Here is a 25351-nt window from a genome sequence, read left to right on the forward strand (position 1 = left end):
GTTAAAATCACAATACAACAAATCAAACCATAAATAATCACAAAGAATCTGAATAAATTAACATTAAAGGAGGAAAGTGCAGAATAAAAAACTTTCAGTCATATGCACAGATAAAGAGAACCGTTTGAGCTTGGATTTAAACATTGCCAAAGTCGAAGCCTGTCTCACATCTTCAGGAAGAATGTTCCAGGTTTAAACTGCCAAAAACTAAAACACTGATTCCCCATGATTAGTCCTGTTTTAGTCCTGGTTTAGTCCTGTTTTAGACCTGGTTTAGAGCAATTTTAGACCTGGTTTAATCCTGTTTTAGAGCTAGTTTAGTCCTGTTTTAGACCTGGTTTAGTCCGGGTTTAATCCTGGTTTAGTCCCAGTTTAGTTGGTTCATATGGCTCTAGCATGTGGGAGATGTTCTTTGGTGCACATGGAGGCAGCATGTAGATGAACTCAGACTGGTGATGATCCCTGGGACAGTTTTGTCAGTTACAGGGGCAGAGTGAGTTGCACCCTTCAGTTCAATATTAGTAACACTATAACAACAGTGAGAGTTGAGATAAAACATATGCATTACACCAGAGATTATTTCAAATAGTGTGGAGTCGTTTTAGTCTTTTCCCGATCGCAGATTCCATGAGACTGTTTTGTCCTAAGCCGCGCTCCGTAGAATCCTTTTTTTTTTTATTAAGAAAAAAAGGAAAGAAAAAAGAAAAAGAAAAGAAAAAAAAAACGCGACGTAATGACATACATACAAACAAACAACAAACACGAGGCACACAGGCACAAAACAAAATAAGGCGCACACCTAACCGTAGAGTGTGTTTTGTCCTAAGCCGCGCTCCGTAGAGTTTTTATTAATTTATTTTTTATTTTATTTATTTATTTTTTTATTAAGAATATTACAGAAAACCCGGGAGGTAGTGGCATACAAACAACACGGGGAACACACAAAAAAACAAAAATATAAGTAAATAATAAAAAAGGAGCTCACCATACCGTAGAGTGTGTTTTGTCCTACGCGGCGCTCCGTAGTGACTGTTTTGTCCTACGCCGCGCTCCGTACAGAGGCGTTGACGCAAACTGTTGTGGTAGAAAATAGTCTTTTGCATCACCCGCGACAGCAGTATATGTAGCGCATCTTTTACTATTCACTTTTAGTAACAAAACCCCACACAGACCAGGACTTACAGAGTGTCTGTGGCTAAAGTCGTGCGGGCTGGTGAGTGTTTATCTGCTGTTTATCCGCTGTGTGCTTGTGTTCTGTCTGTTCTGTTGCTGTTTCGTCCTGTCCTGAGGGTTAGCTTTAGCACCAGTGCCTTTTCCTATGTTAAAATAGTTTGTGCATGATTCAATCACACAGTGGTAATAAATAAATGTTTAAATGTTACTCTTGTGGTGTTGATTGCTCGGTCTAAGGCGCAGGCTCCAGAGACACTTCTGTAACATCAGTCTTATAGTTTAAAATCCCTCTGTACTATCTTTTCCCCGGAGGACCTACTGTTTATTTAAAAGGAAACAAAAAAAATAAAAAAACAACCCAAAAAACACACAGACAACAAGAGTGTCTTTCATGTTAGTGTATTTTAAAAGTGCACGGCTGCTCTCAGTTCAGTAGAGCTGCAGTATAAAGTAACATTAGTGTGTAATAGTATACACTGAGGAAAAGGCAGGTCAGATGATGTCCTGAGAAGCTCCCACAAACATTTTCTTGTGCAATTATCTGTCAAAGGACAATGGTTTTTATTAAAATGTTTTATCGTTTAACTTTTTGCTTGTACTAATACTACAACTATTAAGCCTAATAATGATGATAATCCTTTACATTTGTATTGGGTTGTATGAGCACTGCACTATACTCACTGTGTGCCATAGCTGCCCTAAGCCAGAGGCTGCCAATCTGCGCCATTGGATCCATCAATCACCCTTCAGTTGATAGACCCTAAAATTTGAGCTACGAAAATAATAAGATGCATTATCATCTAAATACAAGTCATACAAAATATCATAATCATAAAAGATAATTAACATTTGTTTCTTTTGGCAGTTTATGGGCGAGGAACATCTGCACAAGCATCATGACATCTAAAGGAGGTGGAACTACGCTGACACGTCGTAACTATAGATTAGCTTCAGACACAGACAAACCAAAAGCCACAGGTTGTCTTTTAATGAGTTCTCATTTTTTTTAATACATTCTTAAAGGTACAGTATGTAACTTTCTGGAGATGGCACGTCACCTGCATGATTCCATGGAAACTGAAAGTTAAAACCATACTTTGGAATATTTTCCATTGAGATATTGACTCCATTGACTTTTATGCCAGTTTTATGTAAAAGATTATTGCCAAAAGATGATTTCCATGGAAACAAGCAGGAGGAGCGCCTCCTCCAGGCCAAACAAGAGTCAGGTTTGTGGAGATGCGAGTGGAGGTGTTATTCAGTGCAATGAAAAACAACCAAAATGAAAAAAAAAAAGCATGCTTAGATTTTTGTCTGTTTTTGGCTAAAAGGTTACATACTGTGGCTTTAATAAATTATATTCAATCACTAAGAGTAATGTAAATCATCACATTTTAATATGCTAGTCGTATGATTAATTGTTTGCCCCCACATTTTTTGTGTTTGAAATTTGATAAAACATTATTTTCTGTTTCAGGCATTGTAAGTGAGAAGCTCCTGAGTGATTATCTTCATCATGTTTTTCCTTCCACTTCGGGGCCGGCTGTGGCTTCTCTCAGGTGTGTTTTTATACAGTATTTTTGATTATTCACATGGTATTTATTCCTCTAGGGAGGCTATATTACACTGTTAATTACTACATTTATGAACTACATTTCCTTTCAGTACAAACATTTGTTATCATTTGGGAAATATTGCTGTTTTTTGCCTAATGTGATATAGATGCTCAGTTTAGATTGCAGGCTGGAGGATTTTTTGCAAGTGTTTATAGGCCTTCATTTTATGAATAATGCCTATAATGACTATTTCCTGCTTCCTTGCTCCTGCTGCTTCCTCCTTACTTTGCTTTTTTAGTAATTTTACCTCTTCCATTGCTGGGAGATTTGTTTAGTTATGATTTTCTCTTAAGTAAACCAAGATTTTTAAACCATTTTTACATTTTTAACAAAATTTTTGACGAGGTTTTAGACCCCACCACAGCACTGAGACTGCTCTTATCAACGAGACAAATGACATCCGCCTGACACTGATGCAAAGTCTCAGTGTTGATCCTGTTAGATCTGAGTGTTTCCTTTGACTCTGTGGATCATGGGATCCTCTTACAGAGACTAGAGGACTGGGAGGGCATCTGTGGTACTGCACTAAACTGGTTCAAGTCCTATTTAGAAAACAGGGAGTACTTTGTTGAAATTGGAACATGTATATCAGATAAAATGTCCCTGACCTGTGGGGTACCCCAGGGTTCAATCCTGGGACCCCTGTTCAGTCTCTACATGCTGCTGTTAGGACAGTTAATACACAACAATAATGTGTCACACACAACTCTGCAGACGAGTCAGATCTATGTCTCACTGCAGCAGGTGAATCTGGACCAGTGGATTCACTGCATCAACAGATCAGTGTGTGGAGGAAAAACAACTTTCTCCAGATAAACTCAGACAAGACTGAAGTCATCATCTTTGGCCACAGAAACATAGAGAAAGTGTCAGCGTCACCTCCAGTCTCTGTCTCTAAAACCTTCAAATCAGGCTAGAAATCTAGAGGTAATAATGGACTCAGACTTGAACTTTAACAGCCACATCAAATCAATAACATCTGCAGTTTTTTACCACCTAAAGAACATTGCAAAAATCAAAGGTAAACTGTCAAAGCCAGACTTAGAGAGACTTATCCTGCATTTGTGTCCAGTAGGTTAGACGACTGTAATGTCCTGCTCACTGGCCTCTCCAAACGAGAGGCCAATGAGCATGGAAACATGGAGAATCAGTGTTTAAGTTTTGTGCAGCTAAAACCTGGAACATTCTTCCTGAAGATGTGAGACAGGCCTTGACTTTGACAATATTTAAATCCAGGCTCAAAACGGTTCTGTTTATCTTTGCAGACGACTGAAAGGTTTTTATTCTGCCTCTTCTCCTTTAATGGTAATTTTATGATGACAAAAGAAACATGGACTGATGGACTTTTATTAGACAAAGTAAAGTGACAGGAAAGTTTTTTTGTAAAGTAATGGGAAAATTCTTAAACTGAGCAAGGCAGTGTTTAAAGAGTGAGAGAGAGAGTTTTTAAAGGTACAAACGAGTGGGTGAGAGAGCTGCAGATTGGATGATTATTTATGTTTTGATTTGTGTGATTTTAATGTCTTTCTTATTCTGTAAAGCACTTTGAATTACCTTGTGTACGAATTGTGCTGTACAAATAAACTTGCCTTGCCTTATGTGTATTTACGTCATGATGACCCAGACTAGACTCTGACCTCGAGCTACTGGCCTATTTTCTAAAGCCAGGCAGATTCATGTTACCCTCTGGAGTCTATACATAGTCCCCTGCAAACACACGTCAAGCCCCTTCTCCACTATGGGTCGACCTGTTGTATGTGCCCCATAAAAATAACCGGCATCCTAATCCTAAATTATATGAGGAATGAGGAAGGTAAAAATTAATGACCTTGGCAAGTTGGCAAATTACCCAATTAAGTGCCATCCATTCTGTGTTTTTATTTGTGACCATAACCAGGTCAAACACATTCTAGATATTTTAACTAAAACAAAGTCAAAAGTAACTAAAATGCATCATATGTGTCTTTCTCTGTTCATGCTCAGGAAACCCCTTGGATTTCAGGATCTTGGTGCTCATCTAGAAAGATTGCTCTGTGAGGGAGAACCCACAGATGACAGTAAAGGTACAGGACACGTGAAATATACTGTGTTAGAAGACAAATATATGGTCTCTCTTAGATGTTTATGCTAGGATCTTCTTACACGTCTATGATATAAGTGTGTGCTTCCGTTCTTACTTCAGATCAGACTATTGAAGGACGTTTGGGTCCCCAGCCTGTCGTCCTCGATCACACCAGTGGGTTTGAGGGTCTATTGTTTGTTGATGACGACCTTTTAGGCGTAAGTATTGTATTTTTGTATTTTCTTCAGTGCTTATTACTGAGGAAAACGTATAAATAATTTGTATTTCTATTCAAATTGTTTTTTTAATTCTTAGGTCATTGGCCACAGCAACTTCAGCTCCATTCGAGCCACGACATGTGTTTACAAAGGTAAGGAAATGTTTGTGGTGGCTCAGGAGATGTGTTTTATGTTTATTAAAGTATATAAATATTGTAAGTATGACCAAGAGTTTGCTCATGGTTAACTCCAGGTGGTGTCGTTTTTTACAAAAATCTTGAAAAGTAAACGCATAAAAGTTTATTTGAGACATGAGTAGGCCAATAAGGACCACACTCATATTAAAAACACTGGGTTGCGAGTCGGGTAGAGCCACAAAGTAAAGCACATAACTTTACTTGCCTTAGTTAATTTGTCATTTTCCTCTGGTGTTTTGTAGGGAAATGGGCGTATGAAGTGCTAATCTCCTCCCAGGGTCTCATGCAGATTGGGTGGTGTACACTCAATTGTCGCTTTAACCAGGAGGTAAACACAGGATTATATTTATCAATTTAGACATTTTATACAAATTGTTACTCACATCTTTTTTAAAAATTGCTTTATTGTAGGAGGGAGTGGGTGATACTCCTGACTCTTATGCATATGATGGAAACAGAGTGCGCAAATGGAACGTTACAACCACAAACTACGGAAAGGTAAAAATGATCATAGAGTGGGAACAAATATAGATCCTAAAGAGGCAGATAAACTTGAAAGAAGACTTCAGGTGTCTTCTTTTACCTCACAAAAGCACCTGTTGGATTTATTAACTCTTTCTAACTATTATGTATTGTCTCCTTTCACAGTCATGGGCGGCTGGAGACATCGTCAGTTGTTTGATAGACTTGGATGAAGGAACCATTACATTTTGTTTGTAAGAATGAACACAATTTTTCATACTAAGGACATCACTAAATACATTTGTTTTCCAGGAACGGGCAATCTTTGGGAACTGCTTTCACTGATATTAAAATGGGCCCAGGCATAGCATACTTTCCTGCCATTAGTCTCTCCTTTAAAGAGTCTGTGGCTTTTAACTTTGGTAGCAGACCGCTTCGATATCCTTTATGCTCTAATCTGGTTATATTTTATACTTATCTGCACTTATGTGGCTTTATGTTGTAGTAGTGCTGTTAATATTATTGATTACTTTGAAGTGTCTTAAAGGTATCACTTGGAACTCTTTTTTTTTGTATGTGCCTTAACTCATTTTGATTCACATATCCTGTGGATGGATACATGCCACTTCAAAATCAACCTACGGCAGATCTGTTGAAAGCGCACAAACTTCTAGGCTACGTCAAAAATGTTCTGGCTACAGCTCTGGATTTACAGGTAACAACTTGTCTAAATCCAAACGACATTTTGGGCTGAATTCTGCTTCTAACGAGCTTCTTTTTCCTTCTCCTCTTATGATGACATGTTGTTAAAAGTCATAACCACAGCTTTATTATTCTTTGCTTGTTGCATTTGTTTATTAAGTGTGAATAAGCCAACAATTGCAATTTTATTTTCCTCCATAATTGAATTAAAAAAGACCATTTGTATTGTTTGTTTACTGGTATAGGAGGAGCGATTGGTAGAGAAAGACATTTCACTGTGGAGGCTTAATGGAAACGCTACAGTCTTAATAACACTGGCTCACATATTCAACCACTTTGCTCCATTAATGGTAAAACGCACATCGTTGACTCACACACTTGTAAATGTGCGTACGTTTATTAATCGCCTGTTTGCGTTGGCAGTGTAAAGTTTACTTGGTGGAGGACGTGCTGATGAACTTTCTGCTGGGCATCCTGGAGGGCGGAGGTTCAGTTGATGAACATCCACTCATTCAGCAGCTGCTCGACCTCTTCTGGCTCCTTATGGAGGTGACGCTGATTTGACTTTTTATCTTCAACCGTTTAGACTCAAGTATTGACAGTTATTGGTTGAATTAATAGGACTATGAAGTCAATGAGTGTTTGAAGCAGCTGATGATGTCGTTGCTGCGGGCCTATCGTTTTTCCCCCATTATACCTGATCTTGGTTTCCAGGTAAAACGCCACATGTTCTTGTCTCATTCATTCATATTCACAATAGAAATGAATCAGCCGCACTAACGTAGAACTTGACTTGTTTTGTTTCAGATTCATTACTTGCGTCTGACCACTGCCATCCTGCGGCACGAAAAATCAAGAAAATACCTCCTGAGCAATGTGTTATATCCTTTATAGTTTTCATTCTGAAGGATTAATGAATTAAAGTTTAAAAGACAGTTGAGACCTTGACAGATATTTACATTCGATGTGATGCGTTCAGTTGTGTTTTTCTACATCAAAACTCCTCTGAGAGTGAAGGAAGCGGGTCTAGAAGAGCTCATACCAACAACCTGGTGGCCAACGCACTTTGACAAAGAGGTAACACTGTCAACAGAGCATTACTATTATTATTATTATAGTTTGAGTAGGACTTTTCTATTATAACCATGAGTATTTACGTGCAGGGAAAAGATGAGCGAGAACCCAAAGATGAAAGTGCAGATGAGCGACTGAGACGGCGCGCTTACGAGAGAGGCTGCCAGAGACTTAAAAAGAGGATTGAAGGTAAATCGTCATCTGCATTTTAATTATTTGGTGTTTACACTTCAAACCTGCATCTAATCTAACCTCGACGTCTCTCTTTTATAGTGGTTGAGGAGTTACAAGTGCAGATATTGAAGCTGCTTTTAAATAACAAAGATAAAACAACAGTAAGTTGTGGTGATTGAGACGTGGACCGTTTCTTGTCCAGTTATTTATTTATTTATTTATTTATTTTTGTTCAGGGGGAAGCATCACGATACATCTTTCTAAACAAGTTCAGGAAATTTCTTCAGGAAAATGCCAGCAACAGAGGGGTAAAATACAAATTAAACAGAAAACACTTATGATTCTATAGACAAAGGTTGATTGCTTGTTTTTTTTCTGGTCCAAACATTATTTTAAAGATGGTTTTACTGTTTGCAGCACCCGACGGCTCTGTGTCCACCTGAGTACATGGTTTGTTTCCTCCATCGGCTTATTACAGCTGTGCGAGCCTGTTGGGACGACAGCAAAAGAAAAACTCCAGGCACCATTAACAGTGAAGGTGAGGCTCTACTGAACAGTAAAAAACGAAAGAAAAATCTGTCACTGGACTAGAAGTTGTTGGAGTGAAGACGTTTAGCTGCTCGTCCAAGCCGCGGCTTGGACGAGCAGCCAAACGTCTTCACTCCAACAAGCCGCCTCTTCAGTTCTGGTCAGATTCCTGCTGGACACTGCCTTATATCTGTCTGAAGGAGGCGCTAACGACACTGAAACTGCAAACAGCTTTTATTTATAGTTTCTGTATGTGTGTAGGTCTATTGAGCTACACTAATTGTGCACTGTGCCTGAGTCATAATTATGGCTAATGGCTTTATTTATAACTCCCAAGCCGTAAACAAAGTAATGTGTCTACTCCGTTCAGTGTAGAGTGCAGTGAGTGTTACACTGGAGAAACTAAACAGACGCTCCATAAGAGAATGAACCAAGAGAGAGAGAGAGCAGCTCAGGACCACAGTCTGCTGTTCATCTGCATCTCAAAGACACAAACCACAAAAGAAGAAGAGAGAGAGGATCAGATCTGAGCCAGAGGAAAGAAACAGTTTGAGAGGAGAGTTAAATAAGTGATTTTATTTAGGAAAGACAATCCTTGGGGACCTTAGAAATCACCTGTCCTCCATCTATAACTCCATCCTCAGACACAAAGAGAACAATAGCAGGGTCGTTAAAGGTTGAATAGGGTAATTTCAGCTGAAACTGGAGACAATAGCTGTTTACAGTTTCTCTGTCGTTAGCTCCTCCTTCAGACAGATATAAGGCAGTGTCCAGCAGGAATCTGACCAGAATTGAACAAGAGACTTGGACGAGCAGCCAAACGTCTTCACTCCTACAACGTTTTGTCCAATGACAGATTTAACTTTGTCTTTTACTCTGGATCCACTGAATCTGGCTGAAACAGTCATTTGTACCATGACAAGTTCATTATAAAAATAATCACTATTTTAATGATCATTAATTAACACACGACAAAAGATGTTTAATAACAAAGTAAATATACACTATTAAGAAGTCTTGAGTTTAGCATATTTTTCACTTTAATTGGCTAAAGTGTTCAAATAGAAATAATAGTTTGACAAATAAACAAAAAACTCATTGACTAGTGGAGTACAGGATATTATTAGTTTTAGCTCTGATACAGAATGTGTTTAAAAACAGATGGTTTGAACAGATGTGTTTTTTATCAAAGGATAAACATCATGTTTGACTCGACTGTGCTCTGACGTTTCTGTTTGTTCTCAGAGGCCTACGTCCCGCCCCAGCTCTTCTACAATGGGAAGGTGGATTATTTTGACCTGCAGAGACTTGGAGGACTCCTCTCCCATTTGAAGAAGACTCTTAAAGGTTTGTTATTTCAACATCGGCGACAAACAGATCTGTTCCAAACAATAAATGCTTCATTGTTGTTTTTAAAGAATACATTTACCCTGTTTACTGTCCACCAGGTCAAGTAACAGCTCAGATCTGTACAGAGGCGAGCTACTCACAGTAACAGTGCATATTTTTCAAGCCAATAGTACCTTTTATAATACCAGTAATAATACTTCTAATTGAATATATACCAGGCAGAAGTTTAATGTCGTACTGTGCAGCATTCCAGACAAAGTCCAGCTCCTCGGAGACGAGCAGATGGTGCACCCTGCAAAAGAAAAGTTTTATTGTGCACCTTTTACCTTTTATTCAGAGAAAAACTTTAAATAATGGGATTCATTGATTTTCATGATCTGTTTTTCAAGATAACCAGGCCCAGGAGGTGATTTACAGGCTTTTTGTTTGCTGTTCCTTGGCTCCACTAGGGGGAGGTATTGCTTCACTATTACAAATTAGAACATGTTTTTAACTCTGGGCAGGGAAGAGCTGAGTCTGTTGTTGACTACACAGTTTAAATAGACTTTTCCTATAATGATTACTTATGGTATATAAAGTATTTAATTTAAAATACATACACATAAATATTTGTAATAATGTATGCACTGCAGGAGTATTTGTACTTTACATTATTCTACTTTAAGAACAGGTGGTATGCCAATATTCAGCCTAAACACGGGCACTGATGGGCTGCTTTGTTTACACGAGCCGTGCTGTTGTCAAATTGAAGAACTAAAGCGATGTGTTTGTTTGTCGTCGTCAGCAGATGCAGCAGACAGGTGTGTAATGTAGACTGATAATGGCTTTAGAAATCCACCGTGCAGGCAATATGTTCTTCATTCAGTGCCAGGGAAGACTGAGCGGCAGAGCTGAAATCAATTACGTGACACAATAGGTAATTTGTTCGTATCTTTAGTGCTAAAACACGTCCAGAGTTTAGTTTAGAGAAGCTCTGTGGGAGGTTAGTGACCGGTGTGTAACTTAACCTTTCAAAATGTGCTGCAGTACAAGGGCTCAAGGGACATTTACATTTATGCTGAGGTCCTTTTATTTTGTGACTAATCCAAGAGTATTTTTCATTTCATGCAAAGTCACATTCACCGATTCATTGTTCATAATACATATATCATCTGTATTGACTTAATTAATTTATAAATAAGTAAAACAGATTTGCAGCTGGTCACCTTTCATTATTCATGTAGTTTTCTGTTAAACATTCACGTAGAATCAATGTATAAATGCGCTAAAGATTCATGACAAGAAGCCCAGACAGTATCACCACTGTCATGTCCTCTCCAAATACGGTTTCTGAAATTTCGATAATCTGCAAATATATACAAGCATCTGTCTGCTATTTAAAATTATTCCTGGTGTTGCGAGTCTTCCCCTAAGAAGGTTTGTCTCACGGAGCTCAGAAAAAACAACTGGAGTCAGTAGGGCGCCCTCTAGAGGAGAGTGCAGCGCTCCAAAATGTAAAACCTCTTTGACTAAATCGTCTTTCACTGTTGCTGCTCTGAGTCGGTGGAAGAGTTAAAGCCAAATGAGATTAGAACATGCACAAGTTTTCAAAAGTTTAAACATGTGACAAAGAAATGAAAGAGTATTTGTATATCTCAGTTGCTGTGGTTGTGTGTTTGTGTACTGGATGTTTTTATAAATGTCGTATTCGAGAGTGAGATGTGTTGTATTAGACGTATGTACCAGATGTTTACAGTGTCTTTCATCCACCTACACCAAACTGTTTTTCTTATTTAATATCAGTCTGTCCAGGGACGACAGGTGGAAATTACCGTAAAATTCGGACTATAAGCCGCGACTTTTTTCCCTACACTTTGAACCCTGCGGCCGATACAACTGTGCGGCTTTTTTATAGAATTTTACTGGATAACGGCCATGGGGGGGCGCTGTCTAGCTGTAAGCGTAAAAGTGAGACAGACGTGGGGAAAGATTATGCTCTGAAGAATTCACTACCGGTAGTTTTGATTTTGAACTGTCACTTTGTGCATCATGGAAAACACACACGAAGAAATGGATATGATGCAGTTTTTAAGATAAAGAAGGAAATAGAGCCACTGCACGTAAGTTTGAACATAAAAGAAGGAAATAGAGCCACTGCACGTGAGCTCGGCATCAATGAATCCAACTCGGTCGATGTAAAAAGACGACAAAAGCTTTCAGAGGAAATAAAAGCAGACGGTCCATGTTGGTACAGCTTTATTCTCTAAACCTGCAGATGTGATCGTCCCGTGTTGTTGTCGTGTCGGTGCCAATTTTTAGGCACAGTTTTAAAAAAAGCGTGTCCATGTACCGTCTTTCTGTGTAAATATCTCATGTTACAATATGAATACAAAACCTGCGGCTTATATTCAGGTGCGCTCTATAGTCCCAAATTTACCGTAGTATTTTTGCTATAACTTGGCACTAAACATCTTTCCTGTTGTTTTTTTAAGGTCAGTGTGTCGTTGTGCACTGCCCCTGTCCAAAATCACAATCTTTATTATATTATTTTACATCTTCATCTTGCTTTTTGTCCCTTTCCTGATGGCGTCGCTGCGTCCTGTGCCGGCTCAGCGCTCATGTGCCTCGTCAGACCTGTGCATACATTTAAGGCTTGATTAACACAGCCTCTCACGTAGCTCCATAAATCCTCTGGCCGTTCATTACTCCGGCCGCTCACGTGATCCCGTGTCATCCGCTGTTAACTGGGTGTGACCTCATTTATTGATTGATCAGTGTGATTGAACGCCGGGCGGAGCTTTTCCATCTGCTCATAGGGATGAAGTCAGGGGCACGAGGAGGAAACTAACGCACCTGATTTGTAAGTGGCAAACACTCCTGAGGTGCTTGTGTTTGCAGGGAAGCAGAGAATGTGGGAGTTTAGTGAGTTTGCAGTTCAGTCGGGGCATAATGAGCATAATGTCTTCTGTTTTTTTAAGCGTCAGAACAGAGGATGTTGCAGGGATCTTTTCAAGAACAACTTTTGCCAGAGCTTATGGTAAAATAGTAAAATGTATAGTGCCCAGTTCAGATTTCCAAATTAGTTCAGATGTTGCAATGAGTTTTGAGTTTATTTTTCATTTGCAAACCTGATGTAAACCTTTGGCTGCCTTACAAAGTGTCTGTTGTCTTGACATTATTTTAAATTAAACATTGCAGCATTTTATTATTAAATAAATTACGCAATCTCTTTCAAACCACTGCTTAATATTGCATAATGTAACAGCTAAAACGTGCAATCTTTTATATTGTTTGGTGTAAATCATACGTTTCTTCTGCTGTTTCATCAGACGACTTGGCCAGTAAAGCTAACGTCATCATCGACCCTGCGGAGATTCAGGCCACTTCTATGGACGATCTCGACGAGGACGAGGAGAACGGAGCCGCTCAGAGGCCGTTTGGTGCTGCAGCGATGGGCGGAGCTCTGGCACGGCCCAGCTGGTTAAGTTCTCCAACACTGGGGAGAGCAAACAGGTTTCTGAGCACGGCTGCTGTTAGTCTCATGACCCCGAGACGACCTTTTACGCAGCCGGAAAAAGTTAAGGTCCGAACTCTTGCTGTGGAGCAGAGAACTGAGGAGGATAGTAAGTACTGGTTTACTCAAAGTTTAACACTTTTCCCCATTTAGGTCATACCCTGATGATTGAGTGTATGCTATGGACACGTTAACGATTAAATTACTTTTTCTGATGTATTTAAAATGTTAAATGTATTGTAAGATTCCCTTTTAAATTCATTACCTTTGTTACTGATTCAGGGTTTACGACGGTTTAAACCAGGCGTGGGCAAACGTTCTGACACACGGGCCACAGTGGGTTCTAAAATTTGACAGAGGGGCGGGGCCAGGATATATATACCTGTAGATATGACATTAGAGGTTTGGCAAAGCCTGAATATACAAGGCTCACTGTACAAATCGTTTTCCAAATGCATTATTTTAAAAACTCGCCTTCAAAGAAAGGCTTGCTAGCTTTTGCTAATTTGAATGCCAGCAAAAAACGTCTTGGTACTTTGATCGGACTTCGGTGCAAAATATTTTGTTGTCCACTCCGTATTAAACACTCAGGACTCACTATCCACTTTTCTTTTCTTTGATAAGCTCATTTTTTGCAGAAGAGCTGATAAGAGAATAAGAGAGTAATACAAGGTTGATGTAGCGGCATAATTTGGTCGTGTTTGGGCCGGATTAATAAGCCCAACGGGCCGTATATGACCCCCGGGCCGTAGTTTGCCCACCCCTGGTTTAAACTAAACTCTGAATGTGGTCATGTGATGTACTGATGCATCCTCTTACAATTTTCAGACTAAACAAAATGCACCTGGCCTTGTGTTATGTGAACTTTTTTCTGCTCCTTTTAACTTTCAAGTCGAGGGAAGCCATGGTAACGATGGCCTGTTGCTGGGGAGACCGATGGAAGAACCCGAGCAGCCAATCGCAGACAAGTCCCTGCTGGAAATTGTTGATGGAATTGTGATGATGTACAATCTCAGTGTTCACCAGCAACTTGGCAAGGTGGGTTTAGCCTCACAGAAAAGGGCTGTTCAAAAAGATGATTTAAATACAATGTGCACTCGATCTGGAGAACTCCCTCAACACAGATCGCTCCATTTGTATTTGTATTCATGAGGGATATTCTAACCTTCATACAGGGCTCTGTCAGCTAAAGCACCTATAAATAATAAAATCTGATCCGACAAATGCTACTGATACTGTTTTATAAGCCTTCATAGGTCAAATATAGTTTCCTGTTTTTATTTACTTTAAAAACGTTCTTTTTGTCTGAAGAGAAACACATTTTAAAGTCGATGAAGTCAGTTTTACCTGATCAATGTAATTATTATTTAAGGTCAGGGAAAGTTTTATAATTTATTAAGTGTTTTAGTGAGAGAGAGACACTCACTGATACTTTAATAACTTGTTTTGTAGAGTATGTAATAGGATCTCCTCTTTCTTTTACAGAAAAAAATACTTTCTCTAAATCTTTGGTTCAAATGCACCACTTAAACTACCCAACAAAGTGCTATTCTGTGTTCTTGTGCCCATTTTCTCATTTCACAACTGTTTTATCTTTGTCATTTCGGTGTAATCCCCTGAAGTGTTGAGACAAAGATTGGCCTTTATGTCAACAAAGCCCTTTGACCCATCAGATATTGTGTTGTCCGTGTTTTATTTTAAAGATACGGCCAGCAGTGCCCTCACTTTAACAGCTTTTCTAGCCGTCAGTTTGCAGCGCCCCAACTGACATTATATCTGATATTATATTCTTCAAGGGATAAATGACGTGACACATAACCTTTTACTATTGTTATCATAAAAGGTTTTGGGTAAAATAGGAAAATACTACATTGGTATTAAGTGTCATGAATCACGGATTAACGAATTCTTTTATGTTTGTTGTAAAAAGGTTCCCAAAGAGTCCAAAACAATATAATAATGTAAAGCAGAGAGCTGTGGAACAACTCCATTAGCAACTGGGTCACTAGTGCTTTTTTTTTTAATATAATATGATATAACTCCAGTCACAAAGCCCAAGGCCAGTGATTTACGTATTATATAGTTATCTAAGTGTGATGGTCTTCCCGTTAGATCAACTCAGCATATGCCCCTAAAAGATTGTGTTAATGTGTCTGACCACTGTGCATGAAGTGAAGGCACGGTCGGAGTTTGTGGAGCTCTGACCAGGACAAGGCACGTTTATTTTTACAGCACAATTTGTACACAAAGTTATTCAAAGTGCTTTACAGAATAAGAAATACATTAAAATCACAATACAACAAATCAGAACAAAAATAATCACACATAATCATCATAAAATTAACATTAAAACAGAAAAGTCCAGAATAAAAGTTCCGTCCCGGTTCAGTCCTGGTTTAGTCCTGGTTTAGTCCTGGTTTAGTCCTGGTTTAGTCCCGGTTCACTCCCGGTTCAGTCCCGGTTCAGTCCCGGTTCAGTCCCGGTTTAGTCCTGGTTTAGTCCTGGTTCAGTCCTGGTTTAGTCCTAGTTTAGTCCTGGTTTAGTCCTGGTTTAGTCCTGGTTTAGTCCTAGTTTACTCCCGGTTCAGTCCCGGTTCAGTCCCGGTTCAGTCCCGGTTCAGTCCCGGTTCAGTCCCGGTTCAGTCCCGGTTCAGTCCCGGTTTAGTCCTGGTTTAGTCCTGGTTTAGTCCTAGTTTAGTCCTGGTTTAGTCCTGGTTTAGTCCTGGTTTAGTCCTGGTTTAGTCCTAGTTTAGTCCCGGTTTAGTCCCGGTTCAGTCCCGGTTCAGTCCCGGTTCAGTCCCGGTTCAGTCCCGGTTCAGTCCCGGTTCAGTCCCGGTTCAGTCCCGGTTCAGTCCTGGTTTAGTCCTGGTTTAGTCCTGGTTTAGTCCTGGTTCAGTCCCGGTTTAGTCCTGGTTTAGTCCTGGTTTAGTCCTGGTTCAGTCCTGGTTTAGTCCTGGTTTAGTCCTGGTTTAGTCCTGGTTCAGTCCTGGTTTAGTCCTGGTTTAGTCCTCCTCAGATGGTTCTTGTGGCTCATGTGGGAGATGTTCTTTGGTGCTGGTCCATGGAGAGACTTGTTCACACTGAGCTGCTTTAAAGTCTCTGAGCCACAGGAGCCACAGACCTGAGCCACAGGAGCCACAGGACACATGTGTGAAGTTCTTCCTGGTTCTAGTCCTGACCCGAGTAGCAGTGTTCTGGATGTTCTGGATGTTCTGGATGTTCTGGATGTTCTGGATGTTCTGTTCTGTCTTAAGGCTCATTTGGAGAGTCCAGTGATCAGGACGTTACAGTCGTCTAATCTACTGGACCCAAATGCAGGATAAGTCTGAGTCTGGTTTGGACAGTTTACCTTTGATTTTTGACGTGTTTTTAGATGTAAAAAGTTGCAGATGTTACTGATTTGATGTGGCTGTTAAAGTTCAAGTCTGAGTCCATTATTACCTCGAGATTTCTGGCCTAGTTTGAAGGTTTTAGAGAGAGAGACTGGAGGTGACGCTGACACTTTCTCTATGTTTCTGTTGCCAGTTGTTGTTTTTCATCCACACACTGATCTGTTGGATGCAGTGGCAGAGTCAGTGAACCATGAAAGTCTTAAGAATGTCAATATGAACCCTTCCTTTACTATAGAATAACACATTTTTGTCTTTATTTCAGATGGTGGTGGTCTCAGATGATGTTCATGAGTACGCTGTAGCCCTGAAGGACACAGATGAGAAGATCGCACGCTGTCCTGTGAGAGTAAGTTAATAATAGCAATTGTTCTTATCTAAAATAATTTCTTTCTTCTCTTTTTTTGTTTTTTTTATCATTATCCTTCTCATCACTGGTAGAAAAAGACAGATAAGACAATAGTTTTGAGCAATGAGTTCATCTTGTTCTGTTTTTTCATGGCTAGTCTCACCTAAAGTATTAACTGAGATGCTGTTTTTATCTCCACATTGTGCAGGAAGAATGACATAACATTTTGTGGCAAAGTTTACTTTAGGGTTTGCAAGAGCTGAATATAATTAGTTTTCTTTGTGCTGTGTTGAAGGTAATTGTCTGTGCACCAGTCAGCACCACTGTCAGCCATAGTGTGATGTTGTCTCATTACTGTAGCACCTTGGTGTGTCACTAGTAAACTTAACAGTAGGATAACAGTCTGGTGCAAATACACAAATGTGAAAGGACCATTGCCTCACTAACATCTGGCATCAATAATTGCACACATGATATTGTTATTGCAAAACCACAAACTAACAAGATGCATTTAAGAAAACTAATATATTTTAATGACATTGTGTGACCTTTAGAGACCAGATATTTTGGAGGAGCTGCAGAAAAGCCAGAAGGTTTTTGCAGAAAAGCTGAACCACCTCAGTAGAAGACTGGCCTGGATTAACGCCACCGTCTACTCAAAGGTGATTTTAATCTGTGCATGTACAGTCATCGTCTGAACTGTAAACGGCCACATGTTATGTTTTATTTATCCCTGTCATGTTTGGATTTCCTCAGGAGAAGATGTTGGACATATACTGGCTGCTGTGTGTATGCATCCGGACCATTGAACACGCTGACAACACTGGGTCTTTGTTTGCCTTTGCACCCGAGTTCTACCTCAACGTCGCTATGAACGCGTACAGCGCTCTGAAGAACTACTTCAGCCCCGCCAACAGCATGGAAGAACTACCAGGTCAGACATTTGGAGCTTTTTAAGATGAAGCACGGACGTGTTACTATTCAGTTATAGTTATAAAGCTCACAGGTCTTTGAAATGTTTTCCTGTTTTGTAACATAAGTGTTTAATACAGTGCGTATTATGTATTTTATAATATGCAGTGTATTTTCCAGACTTCGTCGCTCTGGAGTATAAGTCGCACCAGCCAAAAAATGCATAATAATGAAGAAAAAAACACATATAAGTTGCACTGGACTATAAGGCACATTTTTTGGGGAAATTTATTTTGCAAAATCCGATGCTAAGAACAGACATTTTATCTTTAAAGTCAAGTTCTAATAATAATAATAAAATGTGGACCAACAGGCTGAATATCAGTACATCATGCTAACGTAACACATTTATATTTATTCAGCTCCATGAAGCACAGACAGAACTGAACACGTGTCTGGTTTGTTAACGTAAGATATTAACAGTTAATCAGATAAATAAAGCAGAAAAAACAACAAGTTTACTCTGGATCTCACTCCAAATCAATAAATCCATTGAATTCTTCATCCTCGGTGTCGCTTCTGAACAAATCCACCAACTCCAGAGGAAGATGAAGCGTTCAGTGTTTGTCTTTGTCTTTTAAATGAGTGTAATGTTGATATTTTAAATGTTGAGTGGTTCAGGAGGAGTAGATACTGGTCCAAGTCTAGAGCCCCTCGCACGACTGTCACTGTGACAAGAACCAACATGTGACATTATAGATTTGAATCATTTCACATATAAGTCACATCTGAGTATAAGTCGCACCAACGACAAACTGTGGAAAAAGTCACACTTATCGTCCAGAAAATACATTACATTACACTTCATGTAAATAATGCATAAAATAATAAAATAAAATGATTAATAATAATATCTATTACATAATTTAAACCATTTGTGACCATATCAGGTTTAAATTGTTATGCCAAATATCTTTTTTACACATTTAAGTAAAACACAGGCATCACTGTCGTCTAACTCTACTTTTATTTCCCCAGGTTATGAGGAAACCCTGACTCAACTCGCTGCTATCCTCGCTAAGCACTTTGCAGATCCACGTATCGTTGGAACAGGTAACGTTCAGGTTCATGTTTGTGTTCTGAACTCACCGCGGTCCAATTATAACATCAGACATTTTCTTTTCTTAATTCACGTCGTCTGGTGCCTCATTTTCTTTCCCTTCGGTTGTTTTTGATGGTTAAACTTTCATCAGAATTTGCAAAGACACTATTTTTGCTTCTCTTGTGAGATATAAAACTTCACCCAGAGATATTAAATCAGCTGTTTGTACTTATTTGTTCTATATTATGCCTTAGAGTGATGCTTTACTCTGCAGTATCATATTAATTAAGTCACCTTTTGTAAAAAATGTGCTGTGACTGTACAAGGATTTATTTCTCCGGTGTGATGTGTCTTTTTTGTTAATTATCTGATGAAGATGTGAGGAATAGGAAGCTCTTATTAACACCTTCACCAAGTGCTAATCTGTTCCCGTTTAAAAATATCCTCCAATATTCTCCTTGCAGACATTAAAGATTCTCTGATGCAAGCCCTGGCCAGCTATGTCTGTTACCCACAATCCCTCAGGGCAGTGGAGAGGATTCCGGAGGAACAGTGAGTGCAATATGTTGTCACTGCTTTTATCATTATGCAACGCTTTTAAGTTTAAGTTTTTAGTTTTTCTGTGTAGACCTGTCAAAGAAAACTGAAACACAAACTTTATCGCTACATATTTCATCTAATTCTGGACTTTGGAAAGACTTGCTTTACATAGTTTTCCCGTTAAAATAGCATATATATTTGCTGAAGGAGTTGTTATGTTTGTGTGACTCTTGACTGTTTTTGAACGTTGTAGACGAGTTGCCATGATGAGGAACCTGTTGGCTCCTTATGAACAAAGACCATGGGCTCAGACGAACTGGATCCTGGTCAGACTCTGGAGGGTAAGACTCTTAGCAACTCACTTTGGATTAAAACAAAGAACAAAACAGAAAAGAAATAAAACGATTGAATAAAGCAACTAAGTAATTCAGTTCTCAAATCTCCACTGCTGTTGTTGACTAGTACAACCCTCCTGTGTCGTTGTGTTATTGTGTTATTGTGTTATTCATGCAGCGCGTTGTTTTTCAGGGTTGTGGCTTTGGATACAGGTACACTCGACTGCCTCACCTTCTCAAAACCAAACCTGAGGATGCCAATCTTCCCAGTCTGCAGAGTAGGTCCCACACTTTTCAAACCCTGTGCTTTTTGTGCGTTTGTTTACCCACTGCCTGCGCCTGGGCTCGTTCTCGCAGCGGTTTCTCTGCTCTGTGTGTTTGTGCAGCAGTAATATTACAGAAAGAAGAAAACAACAATCTCATTTCACAGTACAGATGAGAAAACCACCAATTTTTGCACAAAATCAAACTAAAACACTGATACTTTGAGTTTCAGACAGTCTTTATATCAAGTTTAAATATATTGTCTGTTAAAATTAAGTAAGAATTTACACTTATATATATTTTCACACTGTTGTTTTGTGTGTGTGTGTGTGTGTGTGTGTGGGGGTGTGTGTGTGTGTGTGGGGGTGTGTGTGTGTGTGTGTGATCGGTGCTGGTCGGAGGAGTCGATGGCACAGATCAATCTCCCAGTGAAACTACAGAGTGTAGAATGGAGGAATAATTCACACAGTTCTAACTTTGAGCCTCTATAAAAGTGCTAAAATGGAGCTATAAAAGACTAATTCATTACTATTATTGTTATTTCTAGTCTCATTTTAAATTATCAATTGTTTCCAAGTTTTTATCTTTCATTTTATAACCACTTTTGTCACACCTGAAGCTGTACTGTTCTTTTATGTGTGCATGTTTTGCTTTTTTCTTATTTTTTTCTTATTTCCCTTCCCTCTTTTGTTTTCTCCTGCATGAAACTTAATTTGTGTGACTTTTTATTTGCATGCACTTCAGGGGATCTATCCATTGCTAGTTTTCAAAGTAAGTTTCATTTATCCCTCATAGTAGTAGCTCTGTCTTTGGTAACAAGGCTGTGACTTTATTAAACTTCCTCAGTGAGTAGTTATTAGTATGAAACACGGTGTCAGCGATAAACCCTCGACAGGGCGAGAGTGCAGTCCCAGCGCTCGTGCATTATTTACACATTTAGTGCATGTTTTGATGTTGAATCTGGCACCGTCCTTATCTCCTTCTGCAAATGTTTATTTTTAAATGAAGTCGTGATAATGATTTATTAGAAGTGGCCTCTCGCAAAGTCCGGCCACTTGAGCGTTTAGAGGTGTTTCACTGTTCTGTGCTGTTAATTGGTATAATTTTCACTCTTGCTGACTTTGCCTCGACCTCGGTGATTGCATTTTTTTTGGGATAATGAACCCTCAGTAGTAGCTCGCATACTCCCAGGCAGATGAAGTGGCATTATTCTTGTGGGAACCCAGAGGAGACACAGGGCAGAGAGGAGGAGGGAGGAGGACGAGAGGGAGCACGATTATTACACGACTAATGAACACTTAGCTCCAGTGTGTTCCCATCACGTCCCCCAGAGGAGCCCAGAGCATTACACAGCTACACCTCGTCTCTGCCCAACTCATTCCCTATTTTACTCTCATCTGTCATATTTGTGCACTTTATATTTTCCCAGATTAGGCATTTTCCTTCCCTTTCCCTGTTGTCTGCTGCAGTATTTCTCCTCGTGCTTTCCGCGGTGCTTTTCCTTCTCCTTTTCTTTCATGTTAGAGAGCAATGGGGACAGTACTGAGCCAGAAGCAGTAAACTCACTAACAAACAACATAAATAGTTCATAACAGTAAAAACACCACAATTATATATTATTTAAATGCACTCCTGACTGTTTATGAAGCATATTCTTTCACAAATGATTAAGACATTACATTTTGACACTGCAGCTGCTTCATTTTCTGCAGAATATGGTAAATAATTTCATGAATAACACAGTTCAGCACAAGTTCAAGGAACAATCTGAGAGGTTTGTGGATGATACGTCAAATATCGTTTAGGTTTTGCTTTTTATTTGTGAATATATTAGTGAAAAATGTCTCAGCGTGCTTTCTTCTGGTCTCTTTAATTAGAGCCGTGCCCATCGCTGTTGCTGCAGAGACACATGGCAGAACTGCTGAGCTTGGATAAGGACATGGCCGCCTCTTTCCTCAACAGTGTCCTGAACCAGCTCAACTGGGCCTTCTCTGAGTTCATAGGGATGATCCAAGAGGTAACCACAAAACATACACTTAAATTGATTCTATTCCTGTCTGAAAATGCTGTTCCAAAGCTATTAGTGCCCTATAACTCTTGCATGTGAATATCAAGAAGTTTGTGCTAAAGACTAGTTAGCTTTAAATACTTATTTTTCATGATTTGAACATCAGGTTCTCTAAGATTTTGTGTTGTTTTCTCATCAGCTAATCTCAGAATGTCATTGGTGAGATATAATTCAATCTTTTCTATTATTCATGCCCGATGTAGAAGCGATCTGCCGGTTAAATAAGGTGCATAATCCAATATCACAGTCATTAGAGATGCTCAAAACCATGACGCACACGCAGGAAACTACTGCATGCACTTTACTCAAGTATCGAACCAGAAGTCATTGACTGCTTATCAATTTGTCTGACAAACCCACACGGAGGCTCACTTTACTTTACTTTACTTTACTTTACAACAATATAATCTACTGTTTTCTTTTTGTGTAACTAACAAAGTAAAACATTTTATTAGAATGTGCCACATACAGATACTAGGGAATAAATCTTAGGTCTCAGTGATATTGACAAAAATGAATATCTCAAGATTTTTTCTGGGTTTATCCTGATGGAAATGTTTAGACAAACGTTTGTTTAACACGAGTTCATCGTCTTCTCCTCTACACCAGTGGCTCTTTCATCCTCACACTGCGGCTCCGTGTGGCTCGGGGAAATAGTAACAGTATTTAATTTAAGGGTATTTTATTTGGGTTAGTTCTTTTTTAAATTGTATCTAAATTTGAAATTTGATTATTGTGATCTTGAAATAATAAAATCAAATTATATTTTATTATTTTTTGTCACTCAAAATAAGCATCACACTCACAGAAACTGCTCCACGCTCCAAAAGCCCAAAGGTGATTTATCTGGGACCTGGCGTCCTCATGTGGACAACACATTTTGGGTCGTCTAGGCCACAGTGCAAATCTTTAGAAGGAGAAACAGCTACAAGAACAGCAACAATGCAAACATATTATAAATATTCATTTTTTAACAGTTTAGAATGTTTAGAATATTTAATTTAATTTTATTTTTTTCTTCCTGCTCCTGTCTCTTCACATGAGACACATTTTTCCAAGAGGAAAATTGTTTCTCATTTTGTTTTTACTCAGGACAAATGTTGCTGTCTCAGGGTCTCAATAAATAGTTTTTGATCATTATTCAAATGTTTCATCAAAATGATTAAAATGTCACATATGAGGACATTTGATTTACATATTTTTTTCTCAGAAACTACATAATGTAAAAAGATAATTCTTTGTATTTAGACTCAGCCCAAATAACAAAGAGAAATTAATAAAGCCACAACATGAAAGAGCTCGGGGCCTCGGAGGGTGAGGAGGACGACTCTCGGCATTTTCTCTTTGCTACGTGGAAGATTTAAGTTCAGTTTTTTAATTCATTTGAAAGAGATCTTCAACTCGGGGTGTTTTGTTTTTTTTCAAGAGTTCACAATGTTCAAAATGTGTTTTGACATAAATAAAATGTAATTTTATCTGTAGCACTTCATGGATTTCATAAACATCACGCTATAGTTGTTTATACAAAGTGTAAATGTACAAACAAAACAATATATACAGTGTAATCTAAAAGTATTTGCAGATCCAGTGTTTTCTGTCTCTTTGGGGGTTAAAGTTGCCGACCCCTGATCTACACTTTTTTGAAAGATTGCAGTTTCTTTTGTTTACTTTTTGCACCTTTTTAAGCAGCTTCTATTAAAATATACGTGACAATTCTACTTTTGCATCTCCAAAGCAACGATTATGATATTATCCATTTTTCAAACTGATCCATCTCAGCACTGTACCAGATTTCAATATTGTTTTTGTCTAACATGTTACTAATCTATTAATTACACTTGTCCAAGACATTTATGAAATTTAATAACAGCTTTAGTCCTGTAAAGTGCTCTCTTGTCGTCTCGAACATTGAATTTAGAAAATCTACTCTACAGAAAACCAAGTAAAATCTTTTCCTTTTCATTTTGTGTCCTAGATTCAGCAGGCTGCAGAGCGCCCGGAGAGGAACTTTGTGGACACCCGTCAACTGAAGGTACCCGAGGGCGAGTCGGTCCAGTCGTTTTTTTATTCCGAGGCACATGTTTAATTCAAACTATGAAAGTAATAATATTCTGATCTAATGTTTGGTCTGCAGGTGTGTGCCACGTGCTTCGACCTGTCGGTGAGTTTGCTGCGTGTGCTGGAGATGACCGTTACGCTGGTACCAGAAATCTTTTTGGACTGGTCACGTCCATCTGCGGAGCTCCTCCTTCGACGACTGGCTCAGGTATTTTCAAACAGGAGAACAAAATAAATGAGGCGGCGTTCATGCTTTTATAACTGTTTTCTCTGTCTGGTTGTTAGTTGTTAAACCAGGTGCTGAACAGAGTAACTGCGGAGAAGAACCTTTTTGATCGTGTTGTAAATCTGCGACTTCCAGGTAAACTTTCCTTTTTTTTCCAGCAATATTTCTGCTTCGTAAGTGGGACTGTTACTGCACATTTCAGTTACAATAGTAGATCGATTATGAGCAAGGACGTGTTTTCTGAAATGGCTTTTTGTTGAGAAATGTTTGCAGTCAGCAGCTCTCACAAATTCTACATTATTTTCTTGTCTGTGTGTTTTATCGATAGAATAGAAGTGTTTTTGGGGTTGTGCAGGTTCAGACCAGCGTTTTTTCCTAAATGGAGCCTGTCAATTGGCTGATGCAACACGATCCACAGATGCTCCTCTACATCAATATTAATATTAATAAGTGTTTCTGCTGCAGGTCTGGAGAGCGTCGACCATTACCCCATCCTCGTGGCTGTTACCGGCATCTTAGTCCGAATTCTAGTGGATGGAGAGAGACAAGGGTAAGACTTTTAGAGGAACCTTTTAAAGTATTTTATTTTGAAAAACATTGAGTAAAAACTAGACAAGCAGCAAAGCATTTGTTGATTTAATTAGATCTTTTTAAAACATAAATCATCAATAATCATGTTTATTAAGGTAAGGCAGCTTCATTTGTCTTTCCGTGTCCTAATTACAGGTGGATGATATTGACATTTTTAGATTATGCTCATAACAATAATCAGGTGGCATTTCTTTGGAAGGTTACACTTGTGTTTTTCCAGTTTGATTCTGAAAAAATGTTGGTACCATAAATATTTTGTCTGGTTTGTCCTGGAGAACGCAGTCGCCACAAATGAAAGATGAAAGTACAACATTTATTCAGAGTAATTGTGTTTTAATCAATGAACATTAGGATTCTGATTGTTTTAAAGACTGAAATAGGTACCACAAAGTACTGTTAAGGTTTATGGTACAAAAAACATGATTTATTCAAGGACTGACACCCAAAAAACACTGACAGCTGCACAGCC

General features: G+C 38.9%; 1 protein-coding gene across 1 annotated transcript in view; it reads left to right on the forward strand.

Annotated features, from left to right (window-relative positions):
- Nucleotides 1-1066: 1066 nt before the first annotated feature.
- Nucleotides 1067-25351, forward strand: part of LOC117370776 (E3 ubiquitin-protein ligase RNF123) — a 75923-nt gene continuing 51638 nt past the window's right edge. The window contains exons 1-35 of the mRNA XM_055222140.1: nucleotides 1067-1213; nucleotides 2039-2151; nucleotides 2651-2732; nucleotides 4773-4852; nucleotides 4972-5069; nucleotides 5167-5221; nucleotides 5509-5594; nucleotides 5678-5764; nucleotides 5915-5982; nucleotides 6041-6166; nucleotides 6329-6443; nucleotides 6676-6780; nucleotides 6854-6979; nucleotides 7052-7144; nucleotides 7238-7311; nucleotides 7390-7507; nucleotides 7594-7693; nucleotides 7778-7839; nucleotides 7915-7986; nucleotides 8096-8216; nucleotides 9452-9553; nucleotides 12865-13158; nucleotides 13942-14087; nucleotides 16703-16786; nucleotides 17341-17448; nucleotides 17543-17720; nucleotides 18737-18811; nucleotides 19265-19352; nucleotides 19594-19681; nucleotides 19869-19953; nucleotides 21817-21956; nucleotides 23983-24039; nucleotides 24142-24273; nucleotides 24351-24426; nucleotides 24757-24841. Coding sequence (XP_055078115.1) covers nucleotides 2070-2151; nucleotides 2651-2732; nucleotides 4773-4852; nucleotides 4972-5069; nucleotides 5167-5221; nucleotides 5509-5594; nucleotides 5678-5764; nucleotides 5915-5982; nucleotides 6041-6166; nucleotides 6329-6443; nucleotides 6676-6780; nucleotides 6854-6979; nucleotides 7052-7144; nucleotides 7238-7311; nucleotides 7390-7507; nucleotides 7594-7693; nucleotides 7778-7839; nucleotides 7915-7986; nucleotides 8096-8216; nucleotides 9452-9553; nucleotides 12865-13158; nucleotides 13942-14087; nucleotides 16703-16786; nucleotides 17341-17448; nucleotides 17543-17720; nucleotides 18737-18811; nucleotides 19265-19352; nucleotides 19594-19681; nucleotides 19869-19953; nucleotides 21817-21956; nucleotides 23983-24039; nucleotides 24142-24273; nucleotides 24351-24426; nucleotides 24757-24841 — 3488 coding nt within the window. The 5' untranslated portion in view covers nucleotides 1067-1213; nucleotides 2039-2069. The remainder of the gene's footprint in view (nucleotides 1214-2038; nucleotides 2152-2650; nucleotides 2733-4772; nucleotides 4853-4971; nucleotides 5070-5166; nucleotides 5222-5508; nucleotides 5595-5677; nucleotides 5765-5914; nucleotides 5983-6040; nucleotides 6167-6328; nucleotides 6444-6675; nucleotides 6781-6853; nucleotides 6980-7051; nucleotides 7145-7237; nucleotides 7312-7389; nucleotides 7508-7593; nucleotides 7694-7777; nucleotides 7840-7914; nucleotides 7987-8095; nucleotides 8217-9451; nucleotides 9554-12864; nucleotides 13159-13941; nucleotides 14088-16702; nucleotides 16787-17340; nucleotides 17449-17542; nucleotides 17721-18736; nucleotides 18812-19264; nucleotides 19353-19593; nucleotides 19682-19868; nucleotides 19954-21816; nucleotides 21957-23982; nucleotides 24040-24141; nucleotides 24274-24350; nucleotides 24427-24756; nucleotides 24842-25351) is intronic.

Source organism: Periophthalmus magnuspinnatus, chromosome 5 (assembly GCF_009829125.3).
Source record: "Periophthalmus magnuspinnatus isolate fPerMag1 chromosome 5, fPerMag1.2.pri, whole genome shotgun sequence".
NCBI lineage: Eukaryota > Metazoa > Chordata > Actinopteri > Gobiiformes > Gobiidae > Periophthalmus > Periophthalmus magnuspinnatus.